This window comes from Dipodomys merriami, unplaced genomic scaffold (assembly GCF_024711535.1).
Source record: "Dipodomys merriami isolate MVZ:Mamm:240054 unplaced genomic scaffold, mDipMer1.0.p SCAF_5, whole genome shotgun sequence".
NCBI classification, from domain to species: domain Eukaryota; kingdom Metazoa; phylum Chordata; class Mammalia; order Rodentia; family Heteromyidae; genus Dipodomys; species Dipodomys merriami.
This window is the reverse complement of record NW_027206068.1, coordinates 55,757,450-55,771,922: the sequence shown is the minus strand read 5'-3', so window position 1 is coordinate 55,771,922 and position 14,473 is coordinate 55,757,450. Positions and strand designations below refer to the sequence as shown.

General features: G+C 37.7%; 3 protein-coding genes across 11 annotated transcripts in view; all 3 read left to right on the top strand.

The window, feature by feature from the left end:
* Positions 1 to 14,473, top strand: part of Cadps2 (calcium dependent secretion activator 2) — a 423,408-nt gene that overhangs the window by 121,856 nt on the left and 287,079 nt on the right. The window lies entirely within an intron of this gene.
* Rnf148 (ring finger protein 148) lies at positions 5,896 to 7,201 on the top strand. Its single transcript, XM_069997293.1, has one exon. It carries the CDS (start codon positions 6,127 to 6,129, stop codon positions 7,033 to 7,035), a length of 909 nt encoding a protein of 302 aa, XP_069853394.1. The 5' UTR covers positions 5,896 to 6,126; the 3' UTR covers positions 7,036 to 7,201.
* Rnf133 (ring finger protein 133) lies at positions 9,651 to 11,074 on the top strand. Its single transcript, XM_069997292.1, has one exon. The coding sequence runs from the start codon at positions 9,889 to 9,891 to the stop codon at positions 11,017 to 11,019; it is 1,131 nt and encodes a 376-aa protein (XP_069853393.1). The 5' UTR covers positions 9,651 to 9,888; the 3' UTR covers positions 11,020 to 11,074.

Sequence of the window (14,473 nt, the reverse complement as noted above, 5' to 3'; positions counted from 1 at the left end):
CATGAACCCTTATTTTGATTTAAAAAATATATATCTTAGATATATATTTAATACCTAATACCTAATACCTAATACTATCATATGAGAGATCTAGTATATATTATTATGTCTTATATATTATGTAGCTAATATATACTATATATGTAATATATAGTATATTGTATTATAAAAATATCTTACATACTATACATATATAAGATCTTAATATATTGCTCATCATGTATTTATATAGAGATAATATATTATTTATAATATATTCTAATATGAATACAAAGTTTAAAAGCATATTAGAATGGTTCATAGTAGAGAAATATCATTTGGGACTGAATTAATAAGCAAGGAAGTTTTGAGGGGACTGTACAGTTTTTCTGCATATAGTCACCTCAAGATCACTCTCTTGAGATGGAGTTTGTTACAATTAGACATTTCTTGCTTTAGACATTCCTATTGTTATGATGTTAAAGGTATTTTTGAGGTACCAAGAGGTATATATAATCAATGTGATACAATTCGTGGTGGATAGTGACCATTTGTCTTGTGACTTGAGAAAGATATTGACCTTTATAGATGGCTATAACCACATGTATATAGAAATTATGTATATACAAGCTTGATAGCAAATGGACTCATTACCTTGCTCATGTAACTCTAGCCCCTCTGGTACAGTATCTTTACAATAAAAATATATATTAAAAATGTATGTATATGCATGTATATACTTACATATATGGAGATAAAGATTTTTAAACCTATGTCTATATCCTGAGACTAGTAAATCTAGATTCATTCATATAATTAAAAGATTTTAAACCCAGTAAAAGCAGCTTCCTTATAAGTCTGAAACAGTTTGTATAATTAAAAGATTTTAAACCCAGTAAAAGCAGCTTCCTTATAAGTCTGAAACAGTTTGTAACTTTTGGTTATGTATTACTGGATATTAAGTACATACTTCAAAAATAGAGATATGGATGTTATTTATTCTTGACTTTTGGAGAGAAAATGTAAGGCATCTGGGCTCTGATCCTGTGATGTTAAATACGCCTTTTCCTGGACAACTGTTGTCAATATAATTCTTAGTTGAGGGAAGACTTGTCAATTTTTTTAAATTGGTGGCTGTAAAAAAAAACAAACATTTCCAAAGCAGCTGATATAGCTTAGTAGTTTGATGTGGAAGTGATTAAAAGGCCAAACTTTTTTTTCATGGCCCTTGATCAAGTTTTACCATGCTAAGGATAGTAAGAAGAAAACAGGCTTAAAAAAATAAGACAATAATGCAATATTTTCTAGAACAGCTTAAAGAACAGACAGAAATACAAGCATCTTAATATGTCATAGAAGTGAGTGGTTGTTTTGGTAAGGACAATTGAGATGGATGGGTCCTGAAGCATAAGAAGAATTTTTTTCAAGTGAGCAATAACAAAAAGAAACTTTGTGAAATTGAAATGAGGAAGAGGCCCATTTAATTAAGGACCTATCGAATGAGCAGGGTTCTTGATGTGAGATCAGTGGCTTTATTTATAAATGAGGGAGAAACAAGCCATCTGACATTCCCCAGTGTTCCAAGAAGCTGACTAGAGTTCCTCATTCTGCCCAAGAGAAAACCAAGACGCAGTGTGGCTCCCCTCCTACAGCTAGCAAATAGAAGAACCTAGATTTTCTACAATTCTAGCCAGCCCCATGCTTCAAGGCACCATTTCTGCTATGGTAAAAGGCTACACCATTTTTCTTCCCTGATGCTTCTCGAGAGGAAGTCAATCCCCTAAAGAGAGGAAGTGTTTTTTTGATCTGCAGATTGGAAAAATGGAAGGGATCTAAATGGGGGAAATCTCCTTAATCACCTCTGCTTTGCTGTTTCTGACTGCTAAGAGCTCACTGTAGTTCACTGTGCTCCTGGGACTTATCTAAGGAAGACAAAGCTTATTCAAATCTGTCATGATTGATGGTAGCTTAGGAAGATCTTGAATCCACTTTAGGTTTTAGGACAACTTAGAAATGGCAGTCCACAAAGCAGCTAGCTACCATATCCACTTTGTCCTCACCTTTCCATATTATTATAAAGAGGAGCAGAGTAGCTTAAGAAACATGAAATATGTTCCAGTATTAAAATCAAAAGACTCTGCTTGGATGTATTTGTTCTGATTTTTAATACTTTGCCATATTTCCAATCTTTCAAACAAGAATCCAGTTTGTGTTTTTTTGTTGTTGTTGTTTTGTTTTTGTTGGTCATAGGGCTTGAACTCAGGGCCTGGGTGTTGTCCTTGAGCTCTTCAGCTGAAGGCAAGCGCTCTACCGCTTGAGCCACAGCACCTCTTCTGGTTTTCTAGTGGTTTATTGGATATAAGAGTCTCACGGACTTTCCTGCCTGGGCTGGCTTTGAGCCGCGATCCTCAGATCTCAGCCTCCTGAGTAGCTAGGATTACAGGCGAGAGCCACAGGTACATAGCAGGAATCCAGTTTTAGTAGTTAAAATAAGATGTTTTTTCACCAAAGTCCTAAGAGAGATAACTGTACCATCATTTTTTTGTCCTTAGTCTTGTGTGTTTATTTAGAATGTAAGTTTTTCCCCATCCCCTCTACAGGTTGAAATGAATTTCTACTCTGTTTATTACCATCCTTCTCTTACTTGTTAGATTGAATAAGAGAAAAAAAGTTTCAATTTAATGTTAATGTTTCAATAAATGTTAAAATTTAATATTAAAGGTCTAATGTTATATAGATCTTGGCTTCAGTTCAATGAGTAGCTTTGATTTGTTCCTTAAAATATAAAAGGTTTTGGTAGGATTTCAAGTACTCATTTATCTTTTCATTCAGTCATGGCTAATAAAAAAAATCAAGTTTCTTGAGTATTAAATCTGTAGAAGAAGTTTGACCTTATTATTCACACTCTAAACTATTCTTTTTTTTTTTTTTTTGGTCCGGTCGTGGGGCCTGAACCCTGGGCTTGGGCGCTGTCTCTCAGCTCTTCAGCTCAAGGCTAGCGCTCTACCACTTGAGCCACAGTGCCACTTCCGGCTTTTTTCTTTTTGCTTATGTGGTGCTGAGGAATCGAACCCAGGGCCTCAGGCATGCAAGACAAGCACTCTACCACTGAGCCACCTTCCCAGCCCTCTAAACTATTCTTTACTTATCAAAATGATTATTTATGTGATGATGAAACTAAGTAGATGTGTTTATTGCATAAACAATGTTGCAGGAGGGAAAATAGAAGATAATGGCATTATCAATTTAATTGAACCCTCACTTGGAACATAGAATAGTCTAGATACACTACTAAATCTTAAGTTTTAACTAACGTTAATAAGATTTAATTTCATTAGAAACTGATGAAATTAATACATGTGTAGAGGTAAGAGGGACCTACCTTAACTTCTAGACTATATATTCAACTACTCAGAATGTAAAGACTTTTTTTTCTGCTTATGTGGTGCTGAGGAATCGAACCCAGGGCCTCATGCATATGAGGCAAGTACTCTACCACTGAGCCTCCTTCCCAAGAGTCAACATACTATTATTTCTCAGTAGTCTTTGATCTATTAGGAGTCTCTAGGACTTGACTAGACCTACTCAGGTGTCTCTGATCACTTGAGGATCATCTGCACATCTCTGATCATTTGGAGGTCTCACACATTTACCTGTCTACAAACTGGTTTTCCTCCAAGTAGTTTTTCATCTTTTACTAGGCTTGCCCTGATCATTTCAGACTACCAAGGTTTGGAGAGAGTAAGGGCAGAGTTCAAGGCCTCTGGAAGGTGAGGCTTGAAACTAACATACCATTATCCTCACTAGTTAGTCTGTCATCATCAGGTTACTGCAGAGTTCAGGGCATATGTAAATCGCATAGACCTTCCAAGCCATATCATGAGTATCAGTTCAGAATTGGTGCCATTTTGCAATGTGTAATACAGAGGGGATGAATTCTGAGAGAGGTAATATGTGTTGGTTGTTGTAGTAGAAGCAAGTAAAACATTAGGCCATTTGACTGAAAGGAACAGCAATTTCAAGCCTGATGCTAGTCAAAAAGAGGCAAGTTGAACACTTATATCCTCCCCTAGAGTCTTGGATATAGGTCCTTAAGTAGAAGTGGCTATCTGAGATGTGAAGCAAACAGAATTACTGCTGTGACTCATTACATTTTTTTTTTTTTGGTCTGGTGAGGCATTGGATGTAATTATGGTTGAACTTAATTGTGCTTGGAAGTTTAGATAAGTTGCTATTGTAGCATTCTCAACTGTGAGAATGATTATGAGGGTTGTAACAAGGCAGTGGAAAGTATTTGTCTATGGATGGAAAGTCTGACCATAGAAATCACTCAAACAGATCCTTTAGAGCCAGTTTCTTTGTTCCGTGTTTGAACATCCTTAGTAGCATGGGTAGGGAATGTCTGGCTCATGGGCTATATAAGGCCCACAAAATCGTTTGGTAGATGACGTGATGGACTTACTATGTTTCTTAGAGGCTTCTCCGGGAATGCCTAAAGCCATCTGCCTATATTGACAATTTTATATGGCCTGTGAGTTATGTTATAAATGTCGAAGTGGCCCTTGGCAGAGAAATTTTCCCACTTCTCTCTGAATTTAGGAGCAAATCAGTCATAATGATCACACACTGGCTTGAGGCTAGAAACCTAATAGTTCTGATAAAATAGATAAAATAAATAATCATATTTCATAGACTAACAGGTTCCTAGAGCTATTTCTTTTATTGGTGTTGCCGGTCCTGGGGCTTGAACTCAGATCCTAGCAACTGCTCAGGGCTAGTGTGCTACTACTTGAGCCAGATCTCCACTTCTGGCTTTGGGGGTAGCTAATTGGAGATAAGAGTCTCATGGACTTTCCTACCTAGGTTGGCTTCAAACTGTGTTCCACAGATTTCAGCCTTCTGAGTAGCCAGGATTACAGGCATGAGCCACCAGCTCCCAGCTGATTTCTCTATTTCTATGCCAGGGAGGTATCATCCTTGATTGATATTTTGGCAATGATAAAAGCTTGGTGGTAGTTTGACAAGAGTAGGATTGTATATGGTTTTTTTTTCTTCTAATACATGCTCCGTAATTAGTAGTTAATGAGCACATGGTTTTTAGCATCTGCTTCAATGATAAAGTTGAATTTACCTTGCAAAGTGTCCCTGCATCATGCTAGCCATATATGATTTTATTAAGCTTCCCTTATGTGGACTCCTTAGGCCTGATTGTATCTAATGTTGGAAGTGGGTGGAAATGATTTTCTTCCAGATTGACTGGCAAAGAGCCATACATGAGAACTGGTGCTTGGTCAGGTACATTAAGGAATGATTTTTCTTTTCTTTTTGTTGGTGGTGGGGCTTGACCTCTGGGCCTGGGCACTGTCCTTCAGCTCTTCAGCTCAAGGCTAGTGTTTTACCACTTAAGCCACAGTGCCATTTCTGATTTTCTGGTGGTTAATTCGATATAAGAGTCCCCCAGAGTTTCCTGCCTGGGCTGGCTTTGAACTGCGATGCTCAGATCTTAGCCTCCTGAATAGCTAGGACTACAGGCATGAGCCACCAGTGCCCAGCTAATATGAATGATTTCTGTCCTTGCCTTCTACAAAGAAAGAACAAATAGCATACCTTTCAATCAAAGACAAATAGCGGAAGATACTTTTTCAATAAACCCATACTTACAGAAGAAACTCCAGGATTTTTCAAAATGAAATTTTGTTCATTTAATCTTTGCCTAAGAGGTTGTTCACTTTGATATCTACATTAATCTGAATAAATACTGAAGATATATACATCTGTGTGTGTATACAGCTTCACTGCTTCATAGCTTTTGACCAATAAGATGTCAGTATGCAGTACACTAATATCAACTCTAGGATTGGCTCAACTTCCTCTGATGTCACAATTTCCCCATTAGGAAGTCATAGTTTTCTTGAAATCACATTATGCTACTAATAACTCCTGTTAACTTGTTTCACTGTAAGAAAGATAGTCTACCAAGAATAAAAATGCTGGAAGGAACAACAAACCTTTGATCTGTGAAGACCTTTTCCCTTTTTGTGCTTCAGTAATCTACTGCCAACTACTGAAGCGAGAACATCTTTACTTTCTTTGACAACTGTTGTTGTTTTGTTTTTCATGTTTGATAGTTAATAGATAAATGGAGGAATGAACCCACTTGGACATACTCCACTTCATAGGTCTACTCTGTGTCGGCTGTTGCGGCTTAGCATCTTTCTACTACTTAGCCTTCCTGACTCTAAAGGAAAAGCAATATGGACAGCTCACCTGAATATAACATTTCAGGTGGGAAATCGGATTATTTCGGAACTAGGAGAGAGCGGAGTGTTCGGGAATCATTCTCCTCTGGAAAGGGTGTCTGGTGCAGTGGTACTTCCGGAAGGATGGAATCAGAATGCTTGTAATCCACTGACCAATTTCAGCAGGCCTGAACAAGCAGACTCGTGGCTAGCCCTCATTGAACGGGGAGGCTGTACATTTACCCACAAAATCAATGTAGCTGCAGAAAAGGGAGCAAACGGGGTGATCATCTATAATTACCCAGGTACAGGTAACAAAGTATTTCCTATGTCTCACCAGGGAACAGAAAATATAGTTGCAGTGATGATAGGAAACCTCAAAGGCATGGAACTTTTGCACTTGATCCAGAAAGGAGTCTATGTGACCATCATCATTGAGGTGGGAAGAATGCACATGCCATGGTTGAGCCACTACGTCATGTCTCTGTTTACCTTCCTGGCAGCCACGGTGGCATACCTTTTTTTGTATTGTGCTTGGAGACCCAGAGTTCCCAATACTTCGACCAGGAGACGGAGGCAGATAAAGGCTGATGTGAAGAGAGCTATTGGTCAGCTTCAACTTCGAGTGCTCAAAGAAGGAGATAAGGAGCTGGATCCAGATGAGGACAATTGTGTTGTTTGTTTTGACATGTACAAACCCCAAGATGTAGTGCGTGTTTTAACTTGCAAGCATTTTTTCCATAAGGCATGCATTGACCCCTGGCTTTTGGCTCATAGGACATGTCCCATGTGCAAGTGTGACATTCTGAAATCTTAAGGAAACTGGAGACTCTGCAGAAGAGATAGCCAGATCTTTCTAAGGTTTACGATCAGATGAATTCTCTTGTTGCAACTTAAAGACAATTTCCACTTCAACTTCTCTACTCAAATATTAAAGAGGGTGAGGTTCGTGTTTTAAAAATAAAACTCCATGTTGTGCTCAACTCTTGAACTGTTGTCTTTTGGATTGGGTCTAGTTGTTATACATTTTTGTCAATGAGGATAAGCACATGAGTATAAGCTAACATATTACTGATCTTTATCTACAAATTACCCAGATTATGACATTGACACAATGGGGAGTAAACTGTTTTTAAATTTCCTAAAAATATTCTTATGCTGTTTTTGTATTTTGTTTAATTTTTGGTTTCCAATCATTTATGTCTGCTGAATAAATGTAATTATAGCATTAGATCCTCATTTAATTTGCCATAGTTAATTAATTTTATTAATAACCAGGAAATCTGGTTTCCATAGCTACTAATTGGGTGGGTAATGAATTCCAAATAATTAGGTGATAATACTTTTGGTTATGTAAGTAAAAGTTTTAAAGTTTATAGGATTCATTTAGGAAAATGTTGTAAAAATTCACTCTGTTTGCCAGATCCCTTTAAATACTAGCATAATAAATCAGCTATGATAACAGATGTCTATCTAGAAGCACCCCTAGTGGTTGTCCTTTTTTCTTCTCTCAGCCATAGTGAATGTCTCTGATTGGGGTTTTGATAATAGTGAAGCTGAAATGTTGTTCCACTGTCTTCCCATACTCTTACCTTTTGCTTCATTTTGGCTCTTTCTCTTTTCTAATAAAAAAAACAAAACAAAACAAAAAACCATATTACAGAGGGGCCAAAAGTCTAGTGTTTTGGTGTTTCGATGAAAATCTCTTTGAGGATGCTATGTAGAACCACTTTTACTGATTACATTTTTAGGGTGTGGAGGCAGGTTGTGTGGTAATAAAGCCAGTGCAGTGGCCTTAGAGAAGATCAGTCATCATTAGCTCAACGTTTTCTATCGGCACTGTCCGTTGTTGCTCAAGACTGGCACTCTTACACTTGAGTTACACTTCCATTTCCACTCTTTTTGTGGGGAGGGAGAGGACAGGGGCTCATGAAGATGAGTCTCACAAACTTTCTTGGTAGGTCTGGCTTCAAATCATGAAGATCTCAGCCTCCTGAATAGCTAGGATTATAGACATGAGCCACCAACACCTGGCAATACTGTCTTTATGCTATTTTTTTGTTGGGCCCATAGAACACTGCTCTTTTCTGCCTTTTTACCAACTGCAGATTCACATATCATAATCATGGGCTTAGTTGGTGTGGCCCAACTAAAATGTTAGCATATCCTAAACATCGAAGCCAGAGATATTTGTGTTCAAGACAAAAGCTTTGTCTTTAGTTTCTCAGTTCTTGAAAGAGAACCACTTGATACATCCACAAGAAAGTATGTGACAGCAGCTATGGCTGCCCATGTTTTCATGTCATTCTTTAGCTGTAAAGTCATTGTGTGCCTATAACCTGAGAATGTAGGCAGAACTGTCAGTGTATGTGAGAAGTCTTCCACAAGAGAGGTTTTCTGGTTAATAATTCTATTAAATTTGTCTGTTACTGACCTTTCCCATTGCTGCTGTCAGTGGTTTACTTTAACTGTTGACCTTACAGGGTTTTCTTTTTTAAAAAAATGAATAGCAGTATTTTTTTTTAAAAAAGGAATTTTGCGGAGCTAGAACTGATCTATTTTGTTTCTCCATCTATCTTCTCTCCTCTTCCTTCAGACTATGGTTAGTAACCATTGACAAGGTCTTCAGAGAAATTCACATCTCTTAAGTAATTAGTCTTTGGGCCTTTTGTCTTCACACAGCCATGTGTGTGTGCTGTCATTCTAAGTAAAAGGAAGTGAGACAGAAGTCGATGTAGCAAGATACCCTACTTTAAAAAAATCCAAACAAGATAAATCCCCTCAACAGGAGAAAGTTTGAATTAAATCAGTTACAATACAATGGTATATAAAAAAGTCAACAATGACACATTGTGATGTAAAACTAGGTTACTGAGCTCCACCTTTATCTCTCATTTGTTCATGATGCTAGTTTGTAACTATTTACATTTTTATTTTATTTTTTAAGCTTAACAAAGATGTAGCAAAGAAGGAGAAAGCAAAGAAGAAGAAATAGAGCAGAAAAGAGGAACAGCCTCTGACTGGAGTGAGGGGCCAAGTTCAAAAGTACTTTATTCACTGAAGGAAAAAAATGACAATTATACAGTAATGTTTTATATATTTGTAAGTTTCCAAAGAGCATGTTAAATAAATTTTATGTTTAGTTTTTGGTTTAGTATTAGCTACCTGTAGCTGTTGCAGGTAGCTCAGTGTTTGAATCCGTCCTAACACAAGAGCATGTTAAATAAATTTTATGTTTAGTTTTTGGTTTAGTATTAGCTACCTGTAGCTGTTGCAGGTAGCTCAGTGTTTGAATCCGTCCTAACAAAGAAACACTCCTCCCACTGGAAACATTGGAGCCAATTAACTGACAGCATGCTCTGAGCCCTGACCCAATTGGTCGATTGGTCTTTTAGGTCATAATCACATCATGTAACAGTAAGTAGAATCTAATGCTACAGTAGTGAGGTTAGGAATTTTTTTTTTCAATCTAAAATTGTTCCTTTCTCTCTAATAAAACATCTGAAACTCAAGACATCTTTAAGAATTTCTTACAAAAGCATGCTGGAAGACCATGGATCTTGTTTTGGCCCAGAAGATTTTCTTCCCCCCCTACTTCTAAATTGATTGTCAACAGATGTAGAAGCCACACCAGTTTCGGGGGTTGGTTCTTAAGTCACTAGGCAGAGAGATGAATCTCCGTAAGATTGGTACTTGGGAAAACAACGACACTGCAACTATCTGGCTTATGAAATTTAGTGTTCTTTGGCTTTTCAGTCAGAACTGTTGTAGAGCAAGTGCAATTTGGACTGCTTACATGAACATATCATTTCATGTTGGGAACCGCATACTGTCAGAATTGGGGGAGACTGGAGTCTTTGGGAAAAGCTCCTCTTTGAAGAGAGTGACAGGTGTTCTACTGCCACCTGAGGGAAAAATTCAAAATGCATGTAATCCTCGAACCAGCTTCAGGAGATCAAAGAATACAGAGACGTGGCTTGCACTTATTGAACGGGGAAGTTGTACCTTCACCCAGAAAATTAAGGTGGCAACCGAGAAAGGAGCCAGTGGAGTGATCATCTATAACTTTCCGGGAACTGGCAATCAGATATTCCCCATGTTTCATAAGACATTTGAAGACACTGTGGTGGTTATGATTGGTAACTTAAAAGGCATGGAAATTTTACATTTAATTCAAGAAGGAGTTCGTGTGACAGTCACAGTGGAGGTAGGGAGAAAACACATCATCTGGTTGAATCACTATTTTATCTCCTTTATGATTGCCACGACTGCTGTTTTAACGTATTTCATCTCTTACCACGTTCGAAGGGTTTGGATAGCAAGGATGCAGAACAGGAGGTGGCAACGATTAACCACCAATCTTAAGAGAGCTTTTAGCCAGCTTCAACTTCGAGTGTTGAAAGAAGGGGATGAAGAATTAAATCCTAACGGGGATAACTGTGTAGTCTGCTTTGAACCCTATAAGCCTAATGATACAATTCGAATTCTGACTTGTAAACATTTCTTCCACAAGAATTGTATTGATCCTTGGATCCTAGCCCATGGCACATGCCCCATGTGCAAATGTGATATTCTGAAAGCTTTGGGGATTCCAGGGGATATTGAAAATGGAGCTGAATCTCTGCAAGTTCTAATGGCGAATGAATTGCTGGAAGCAGTATCACCTAGGGAAGAGGAAGCCAATAACGAACTTCCTCCCCTAAGGTCAGATAAAGTGACCCAAGTGGATGAGCACCCTACTTCTCCAAATAATGACAGCCAGCCTGACACAGTGGTGGGAACCGTTCATCCCTCACCTTGACATCGTGACCTTGGAGAAAGTAGATTAAACCTGTCTGTCAAATCAGGTCCAAACAGACAAGTAGTTGAAGTGTGTTTTTGTGTGTCCTTTTCTATTTTGATAACTTTTTACTTTACCAATCTTCAAAGAAAAAAAAAGGCTAATGGGATATTTTAGTTTTTGACTTATTATTCAAGTGTGTTATTCTTTTGTGTGCACATATGTTCCTTTCTGTGTTCCTTTCCTGTTAAAAATAAGGAAAGACTTTTTTGTTCTATTTTTTGTGTTTATAGTGGACCTCATTTTGGTAAGCAAATTGTTTGTGTAAGTTCCTATGCCTTCTAATACACACACCATCAATTAAGATGGAAAAACATGAATTACCTTTTATGTGCTAACGAGTATTTTTGATATTATTTCAGTATATTTTTTCCACTTGTTGCAGGGTTTTTTTTGCTTGGCATGAAAATTTTGTCGTACAGAATTTTATTACTCTTCAGTAGTAGTCAAGTAATTAATGGGTTTTGTTTGTTTTCTTCATCTTCCTTATTGAGAGCAAAGTAAAAGCAAAGTACTAGCACTCCTTAAGTAACAGCAAACATTTCAGCACTCAATATTACCTGTGATAATTCTTATGTGATTATAATATATGCATTCAATGATCTGTGGTGGTATGCTTATTTTCCATGAGTTTGGCCTCATCCCAATTCATTTTTTTCCCATAATGAAAACATTTGAGATAGACCAAGTTATTTTGCAAGTAAGTAGTACTATTTAGAAATGATAACTAAGAAATCTTGGGATAATGTTAATTTTCTTCACAGTATTCCCAAGGTCTACCTGGCACTCATGGTGTTTTGTTTGCTTGCTTGCTTGCTTGCTTTGTTTTGTTTTGTTTTGTTTTGTTTTGTTGTTGCCAGTCCTGGGGCTTGAACTCAGGGCACTGTCCCTGAGCTTCTTTTTGCTCAAAACTAGTACTCTACCACTTGAGCCACAGCACCACTTCTGGCTTTTTCTGTTTATGTGGTACTGAGGAATCAAACCCAGGGCTTCATGCATGCTAGGCAAACACTCTACCACTAAGCCATATTCCCAGCCCAACACTCATGTTTTTGAATGATGAATGCATATCAGAATAAATGAGGAAAAATATTTTTCACCATTGATGTTCTTTTAACCTGACAAAATAGGCAAGTTTCTTCCAATTCTACAATATAATGGAAAATTAATGGAAATGAATTAATGGAAATTTTTATCCTCAATCACAGTGACAAAATATTAAAATAGAATTTGAATCCAGCATTCAAATTATTCAAATTATTATAGTTTAGCATAACTTAAATGGCAGTTTAGCCATGCATACTATTTTTCATGCATTTTGTTATTAAAGGGATGTAGAAAGGGGTTACAGTTACATAAATCAGATAGAGTATATTTCTTTTTGAACAGTGTCATCCCTTTCCTCCTCCTCCTCCCAGTTTTTCCCTCCTGTCCCCACCTACAAGTTGTGTAGTTCATTTTCAACATACTGTCTAGTGAGCACCGCTGCTGGATTTGTTCATCATATCTCCCACCATTTCTGTGCTCCCTGTTACCCTCCAAAGACAGATAATGAAACAAGTGAGACAAAAGGGAAATAAAAGCAGCAACAAAGAAAAAACTCCTTATTTCCATTTCTGGAAGTTCATTTTGATAAATATTATTTTATATGATCAGATGTGCATCGGTATTGTAACTATGTGTTTGTTCTCCTAAGAATATCCTCTTCTGTCTCACTGTGACTGCCTAAACATCTGTATAATTTATCCTGTCTCATCCAGCGTCTTTATTTGTAGATTTATAGGTGCATTCTAGGTGCCACAGATGAGGCAGACCAAGCAATCTATGTTTCTCTGAGTCATACTTACTTTGCTTAGTACAATTTTTCAAAGTCTTTACATTTTCTTATGCATAGTGCAATATGATTGTTTCTGATGGATGAATAGAATTTTATTGTGTATAAATACCACAGTTTCTTGATCCATATGTCCACAAAGGGGCATCTGGGCTGATTCCATGCAGAGTCTTTATGAGGAACTTTGAACTCTGTCAAACCAACACCAGGGTTGGAATTGCTGGGAAGTCCTAGAGGAGACTTTGCAAAGAGCAGTTTCATGAGCTAGTAGTATTGGAATTTGGAGATAGGCAGAAGGACAGTTAGTAGTGCTTTGCAATGGCAGGAAACCTATGTAAAGGAAACAGAGCAGTCTTCTCTATACAAAGAGAATCAGGAAATAGTAAAAACAGGGCAGTTGACAGATGGGAAAATGTCTTGCTTGGTGTGTATAGACTTTCTTATACACAACAAGTATGAGTATTGATCATAAGAGCCATGCTTTCTTTGAAAGAACTACACAGCATTGGACTGCTGGAATCTTTAGCAGGAACAGAGTTTGGGTATTATTTGGAGTTTACTCTGGGACTGTACACCTATTCCAAAAGTCCACACTGAAGAGAGAGACACTGAAGGTCATAAAAGCTCCTCCTCTTGGAGAATCAGCTTTCAGTCAGGATTAGGTTCATTCTTGCACTGTCCACTGTGAATGTGTCTACCACTGAAGAGAGTCAGTCCCCTGATGTCTACTGGCTATTCAAGAGATTTATTAGAACTCTGTAATTGAATGTGTTGGGCTGGAGATGGAACTAGATGGTAGAGCACTTGCCTACAATGCGTATATTACCCTGGGTTTGAGCCTCAGTACTGCAGGAGAAAAGCATTGATATCTAGAAATGAATGTGTCTAAGTAGTAAAGGGGCTAGGGTTCACAGTCCCTGAACCAAGAGTTTCGCATTGTTAGCTCATAGCAAATTCATATGGGGGTGCTTATTCCTTGATAAGACTTAGCACTTAAGGAATTCGTTCTTCAGAATTAGAATTCTGTTATATCTTCTTACCATTCCTCTGCACACTTCTTGGTTTCTTCTTTCTTACTCCCCCTTTCTTTTTGGGTCCATCACTCTTGTCATTTGTTCATCAATTTCAAGTTCAGGCTCAACTTATCCCCATGTGTAAGGAAATTTGCAGGTGTTCGTTTGTTCAAAAGAGATCTTTTGTGAATGTGGTTATTTAACACAGTGTGCTTGTCTTGTTTTGAGAACCTTCAGTGAATGTCCCTTCCAGGGTGGTGGGAAGATGCACTGATGGTGGGAAGGAGGATCAAGTCAGTGAATTTGGGAGGTGTCACTTCTGAGTGCCTCAAATGTACCAGGCAGAGGAACCAAGTGCACTTGCAAACATAGCAGTTTTGTCTGTGTCAGCACAAAACAGCAGTTCTAGGCCTTGTCTTTAGAATGTTGTAAACAGATCAATAAACTATTTTTGCTCTGGCTTTAATAACCAGGAACTAGAAATAGCACTGCCATGTGAAATGTTAGGTTATTACTTATTGTTGTTGTTTTTTTTTTTTAACAAATCTGTGAGTTATGTCAGTTTGGG

What these genes read in the sequence shown, in the direction of transcription:
- Rnf148 (XM_069997293.1), top strand. Translation starts at nt 6,127, where the DNA reads ATGAACCCACTTGGACATACTCCACTTCATAGGTCTACTCTGTGTCGG.
- Rnf133 (XM_069997292.1), top strand. Translation starts at nt 9,889, where the DNA reads ATGAATCTCCGTAAGATTGGTACTTGGGAAAACAACGACACTGCAACT.